This window comes from Lolium perenne, chromosome 3, assembly GCF_019359855.2.
Source record: "Lolium perenne isolate Kyuss_39 chromosome 3, Kyuss_2.0, whole genome shotgun sequence".
Lineage (NCBI taxonomy): Eukaryota > Viridiplantae > Streptophyta > Magnoliopsida > Poales > Poaceae > Lolium > Lolium perenne.
Genome location: NC_067246.2, coordinates 136984670 through 136991689, shown reverse-complemented (window position 1 = coordinate 136991689; position 7020 = coordinate 136984670). Strand labels below are relative to the sequence as shown.

The following is a 7020-nucleotide window of genomic DNA, read 5'->3' as shown; positions in this document are numbered from 1 at the left end:
GGACGCATCGCCGCCGTCGACTCCAAGACGTGTCGCCGTCGCCACCTGCTCCACGCGTTTCCGCCGCCGCCGTTGGCTGCATCCTCCAGGATGCGTCGCCGCTGCCCCCGAGCAAGGATGTGTCCCGGGCAGAGCAGACATGTGAGCTAGATGGGGAGATGCCGGAGGTCTTGAGATTCTGTCAGCGTCAGCGTCGAGGAAGGGCGGCGTCAAGTCGAGGAGATCCTCTCCTCCGGCCGGCCGCCGTCGAGTCGCTGCCGCCGTCCCCTCCGGTCGAGTCGCCGCCGCCGTCCTCTCCGGTCGAGTCGCCGCCGCCACCGTTGTGGAGAGAGCCGAGAGGAAATGTTTGTTTCATTCGCGTCGCTTGGGATGCGATCCACGGGTATGCCCTAGTGTTTCTAAAAACCGGCTAAACGGGGAGTTTTTGGGCAAAATCGGGCGGGATATGAAACCGGTGCGGTTGTCCTAAGCGCGGGCCGGTATTTAATCCCTGGGAGTCCAACACCGGTGTACCCACGCGGATTTTGGCCCATTACCGGCCGGGTTGTGAGCAACCGAACAAGGCCTCACTGGTTGGGGGGCATGTCAGAAATCTTTGGGCAAGAAATCCAGCATGAAACCAACTATAAAAGACGTTGGGCAGGAGGTTTAGGAAGAGGCAGCTGCTGCTGTATGGTGCGATGCGCCCTTGCCAAAACTCTACTTGGGGCCGAGCTGTCAAGGGCGCGGTTGGTTGCCTGGGTCTGATTCGTGGCTTACTGACAGCCACAGGTCCAAATTGGTCTGTTGTTTGGTAGGTCGGGCTGCATCGATTGATCAAAAATGACTTTTTGTCTGTTTGTCTGCAGCCAAGCCCAAATCTCGATGGAGATGATATTAGGCTTGTTTGCTACCATCTAGCTACGGTTACCTCTTCTCTACGACGGGTAGCCTTACCATGCTATCACCTCCCATCACACAGAAATCACAGTTCACGAAATCATCCCTAGCTACTACGAATGGTAGTTCATAACACGATGCTCCCTAGCTACTACGAATTGCAGTTTATCATTACAGGGTTGTTCAACATACGTGGATCGAAAAGGGTTCGAGAAACAGGGGATCATAGGGGTTCTTCTTCTTCTTCACTTCTTCTCAGATGGTGGTGTTGCATCTGGCTTCCCACATTGCGTCTGCCCACTCTTGCCTCTTCACCTTCCAGACATCATTGTCGCCTTCTTCCACACCATGGCCGGTCTCTACTTCATCAAAAGTGACAACCTCTTCGAAGAACTCATCCTCGCCCCAACCTAGGATCCAGTTGTCAAGAATGCAGCAAGCAAGGACCAGCTTTACCTGAGTGTCAAACGTGTGGAACGGTTTCTGGTCAAGACCCTTGAACCTGTTCTTCAATGCAGCAAAGGCCCTCTCAATGGTGACTCTAAGGCTTGAGTGTCTGAGATTGAACAACTCTCTCGCATTCACAAGTCGGTGCTTTGCAGAGAACTCGTTGAGGTGGTACCTTGTTTTCCTGAAGGGGGGTAGAATTCCAGGTCGGCATGCATATCCAACATCTCCAAGGTAGAACTTACCGTCAGGGATTTGTAACCCATCAGGCCTTGACAAGCTGTCGGCCAGGATGCTCGCATCATGAGCTGAACCCTCCCACCCAGCAAGCACGTAGGTGAACCTCATATCGAAATCCACAACTGCTAGCACGTTCTGGCTGGTGTAGTGCTTCCTCCCGCGGAATGTTGCAGACATTGATCTCGGTACCTTTGCAGTGATATGAGTACCATCAATAGCTCCAATGCAATCCTTTAAAAAGATTAGCACACAATCATGTTTCTAACAGTAGCACACATCTGATAGGTAGAAGGAACATGATTTTGTACTAACCCTGAAATAGGGGAACCACCTGTAGCTATTCTTGATCTTGGTTGGTGTGTTCATTGATGCTGGCTTGATCATTTCACCTCTGAGCTCCCCAATTGCGTACAACACCTGCTGAAAGTACCGAGAAATAGTCTCCGTGGATCGCCTGAATGTGTTATGGATTACTCTGAACCTCTTGTTATGACCGACGACATGAAGAAACATTGCGACTTGTTCTTCGACAGAGGTGTGGATGCTATCAGTCAGCAGTCCTCTTTCCCTGACCGTTTTCACAAGTGCATAGAAAGGGGCTCTTCTCATCCGTAGCATCTGGATGGTCTCTACGTTTTTGCAGTTGTAGATGTTGTTTAGGTTGGCAATCCTCTCCTGATCTCGTTGTAACATAGGTACGTAAGTCACACGAGGATAAGCAACATGCCTAACTGCTCTCTTGTGCACCATCAGGATCCAAACTTGTACGCAAATGATGAGTGCTGCGGTGTGATGCACAAGCTGGAGCTGGTCGTTCTACTCAAATAAGATCTATGCATTAAGAATGGTCTTATCGAACCCAACCAGCTCTACGAACATGAATCGAACACTACAATAGAGCAGAGGAGTTTCCCCTTACCTCCGTCATGGCGGATGATAGACATGGCCGAAGATGTGCGCACGCTCCGCCGCGGCTGGAGAAGAGGACCCTGCTCCGGCGCCGGATACCGAAGGGAGATGCGCTGCTAGATCTGGGTCGCCGCTGCCGCCTTGGTGCGATATTTGGGGGTACGGAAAATTGGGAGGGGCTAATGGAGAGGGTAACTGAAGAGGGAGGTTACCCCTACCTTTACCGCGCTACGCCGCTGGGATTTCGGCTTCTCCCGCCATGCCGAGACGGAGCTCCCGCGCGAACGGCATTGTCGATTTTCGTCTCGCCAGGGCCTAGCTGTAGAGAAATTGTCAAACCAGACGTTCCTTCGGGGCCTGTCCCAGGGGTACTTTAAAACCCGTGCTATGCAAGAACACGAGTGCGTCCAGGGAACCAAACGACCGAAATTTGCTAGACCGATGCGAGCCAAGGGGTGCCTAGTCAACCAAACACACCCCTAGAGACGACAGCGAGCCAAGCGAACGATGAAAAAGGAGAGGAGTCCCCCTAGCGTTTCAATTTGCACGCGTGTTGGAGAGTATCGCGGGGACATTCGAGTCTCGGCCCTTCCAAACAGCTAAAAACGGACCTGCCTGCCAAATAGTTTATGGGACGTACTGAGCGTCGGTCGGCCGATCGGCCCTCTAAAAATCGGTCATATGTATGCCGTCCGATCTTCACCTGACGTTCGAAAATATCCGCAACGGAACTTTTACCTTGGGCCCCCTGAGTTTTACACAATCAACCCACGGTCCTATACTTCTCCATCTAGATGGTATATTCCTTTGGGCAAAAATTTCTCTATATTTACAGCAAAATGCCACCACAGGAGCATATTTGTTTCAGACCGAGTATTCCCAACAAAATCTATCACTCCGCACAAAAAATAAACTTTTACAACAAAAAGTCGCAACATTTTAAAAAATAATGTCACAATAAAGTGGTTAAACCAACAAATTGTTTTGTTGGAGATCGATTTGCAACAAAAGTAGCCAATATTATTAACAAAAATCCGCAGAGTATTACAACAAAAATCCATATGTTTGCAAAAAATAGAAAAGAAAAATTAATTTGCTCCAGATTGAATTACAACAAAAGTCATCGACTATATTTATAGAAGTCACAAACTATTACAATAAAAAAATCAATATGTTTACAAAAATGATGTAAAATGGTCAAGCGACAATTAATTTGCTATAGATTGAATTACAACAAAAGTCGCAACTATTTTTACAAAGGTGTCACACGGTTACAACAAAAGTCTATACATTTGCGAACAATGTAAAAGTGGTGAAGCAACAATGAATTTGCTACAGATTGAATTACAACAAAATTCACCAACTATTTGTACTACAAAAGTTAGAAACGATTAAAACAAAAACAAAATTTGCAAACATTGCAAAGTGGTCAAGCAAAATTTAATTTGGTACATATTGAATTACAACAAAAAAAAACACCAACTATCTTTACAAAAAGTCACACACGAATACAATAAATATCTGGTGCACAAAAAAGCGAGGCTTTGGCTGTTATTTTCATCCACTTCCTTTTAATTGGCCCGCTCGCTGAAAACCTCTTGCGGTGGAGGCCCATATAGTCAACAGGTCGCGTGAGGAAAGCCCAGGAGGAAAACAACAAGGCCTACGTGGAAAGAAACGTGGACAAAGCGTGCAGGAGGGAGCGACCGATCTTTTCCTCACCATAGGTCGCCGGATGAGAAGTGTTTTCCATAGTTTATCAGAGATTTGTGGAGATCTTGGGCTGGCCGGGATAACCAATTCCCTGAAAAACCAAATACTGCCTCCGTTGACTTGGGTAAATGCACCGATCCTTTTGCCTTTTCAAATTATATCTCCTCCTTCTATAAACCATATCGGGGCTAACGAAAACAATGTATGAACTTTTATTCTGAGATTTTCAAACAATGTACGCCTCCTTTAAGTAATTACGTGAGACAGTTCTTTTTTTTTCTTGTGAGAATCTCCGTTCGTTATTTATGCAAATATTGGATGCTATTGCTAGCCGGCGGAAAGCACATATGAGATCTAATTTTGGATTAGTAGGCTTCTTCAGATATTTTTGATTGTTTGATGTTTTGCTAATTTCCTCCAACTAGATACTACTTCCGTTTCCATGAATAAGACATACATTTTTTCTAAGACGCAACTTTGATAAGTTTTTTGATCAATTATAGCTTTAATTATATTGCCGTGGTAACATGAATTATAATGTAGGAAACATTTGGATAAATTTAGCCATGTGTTTGGCATTCTTTAGTTACTACTCCCTTCATTTCAAATCAATTTACGCATTGTCTAGATTCGCGTGTATCTACATACTAAAACTAGTGTAGATACATGTGTGTCTACAAAATTCCGCGTTAATTTTTTTTTAACTCAAGTTATATTTTTTTTTTGGAATGGATGAAGCATTACATGAGACAATTGTTTTACATTGCCATGGTGAACTGGTTCTACTTAGGAAAGAATCTATATTACCCCTAAGTTAATTTGAAGAATACACAATGCATTTTTCTATGCGCTGAATTGAGATGTGCTGCACGACTCTTTATTTTATTCCAATGATGATCATTAAGATGTCACATATACAGCTATGTGTACCATCATTCTGTATATATTAAAATGGAATTCAATGGCCTTATTCATATCCTTTTCTGTAAATCTCACATTACCTGCTTTCCATTTCCACCTTTCTCAAGAAGTCTATAAGATGGCAGTTTGTCCAATTCTTCACACCACACAGCAGTGTTCTCGAAAACACACACTAGCATAACCAGCATTGTTGTGTTAGTGGAGTAGTTTGTGATGGATGCACGGGCCGCTGGTGTTTTCGTTGTGCTGCTTCTGTTCTTAGGAAATCCAATTTCAGCAGGTGTGTTTTATGTTTTGTCATTATCATCTCAAGCATAAGTTATAGGACTTCGAGTTGATTTTATTTATTTAGATGGATGTGAGTAAATTTTCTACACCATATGATTTTACGACATTTTATGGGCAAATATGTAATAACCTTCACAAACATGCTATGTTTGTATTTTCCACAGATCATTGCACCGTAGAAGATCTGGGCGCGCTCTTTTGCATCAAACCTCTTTGCGCGTTGGCTTGTGCTGACTCAGCGAAACAAAACCGTGGCTCTTACCATGCCGCTCGGTGCGGTGGAAGCCAATGCAAATGCAAGATTTGCTACACTGGGTGAAATTATTTAGAGTAACTGAACAAGTAATGTTTTACTATGTATTCCAAAAAATAAATATGGCATTCCTAAAGCAGAAATAAATAATTCATTATGTTATGTTATTTAGTATTATGTTTTTTGTCAAATCATGCAACCTTTTTCCGCTTCGAGAGGCCAATTTTTGCAATACTTTTTCGTTGTGGGAGGTCTATGCTGAAGTATGATGATGTGAATTCGTCCATACAACACGAGAGTGGACAAATGTAGACCAAGCTGCATGTAGCTCTTTATTTTAAAATTTTGATATTATTTTTAAGTTTTAAAAAATTCTGGAAATAATCCTAGATGTAACCAATGATGGCTACAAACATGCAAAATCTCAATGTGAAATTCTTAGTACTTTAGGATAAACAAAAAAGACAAATATGTGGATCTGAGAATAGTGAACATCGTAGATTTCAAAACCATAAAACTTGTCAGATTTTGTCATTTCTGCGTAGTCTATAATACAAAGAATTTCGCATTGAGATTTTGCAGGTTTGTAGATTTCATCATTGTCTACAACCAGGATTTTTTTTTCAGTTTTTCTGAAACTTAAAACTTTGATTTCTGAATTTTTAAAAATTAAGGGCTACATGTAGGTCGGCCTCCGTTTGCAGTTTTCGCATACAACACATACTTTTTTGTCTGTTGGGACGAGCGGTCCGTGCACCAAACGGCTCTTTTTGTTTTTGTTTGGGGGCATAGTCTCGCTCTGCTATATTGATGATATAAAGTATTTGAACGGTACGAAGACACTAGAATATTGACGAATACGTCCATACAACATACTAAATTTGAGCGCGACTAGCAATGGGGCGCCCTTCCACGGCCAGACCAGCGGGCTATTCGGCAGTGTGCGCCAGATGCCACTACTACGAAAATAGCTAGCCACAATATCGGTAGTAGTGGTGCACTATAATTTTGGTGTGCCACTACTATATATCAGTGACGCGCCACAAACCAGTGCGCCACTAGGAAAATTTAACTGTGGTGAACAAATACTTATGGTGCGACACTAGTAAATCTGAGCATGGGTTTAAATTTTTGATACAATTAGAAGTGACGCACCACGAGGGTCAAAATGGCAGACTTTTGGCCCCCTACCAATGGCACACCATTGGATTCTGCCCACCCCTGATCGTCTTTTTAAAAGAAAATGATAAATATTTTAAAATATAAAATACTTCGAGATGTTTATGTGTTATGTCATCTAGTTGTAAAAAAATTTAACAAACATGATTTTTTTTAAATACATCATGTTTCGATAAAACAACTTTTCTGGT

At 43.4% G+C, this 7020-nt stretch overlaps 1 protein-coding gene and 1 long non-coding RNA gene across 2 annotated transcripts; one reads left to right on the top strand and one right to left on the bottom strand.

Annotated features, from left to right (window-relative positions):
* Positions 1 to 1134: 1134 nt before the first annotated feature.
* Positions 1135 to 2494, bottom strand: LOC127339651 (protein ALP1-like). The gene is made up of 3 exons (XM_071827358.1): positions 2486 to 2494; positions 1879 to 2382; positions 1135 to 1797 (listed from the first exon to the last, which is right to left on the bottom strand). The coding sequence occupies exons 1-3, from the start codon at positions 2492 to 2494 to the stop codon at positions 1135 to 1137; spliced, it is 1176 nt and encodes a 391-aa protein (XP_071683459.1).
* Positions 2495 to 5266: 2772 nt separating this feature from the next.
* LOC127338416 (uncharacterized) lies at positions 5267 to 5817 on the top strand. The gene is made up of 2 exons (XR_007874357.1): positions 5267 to 5389; positions 5562 to 5817. It is a non-coding gene; the product is annotated as an uncharacterized lncRNA (long non-coding RNA).
* The last annotated feature ends 1203 nt before the right edge of the window (positions 5818 to 7020 follow it).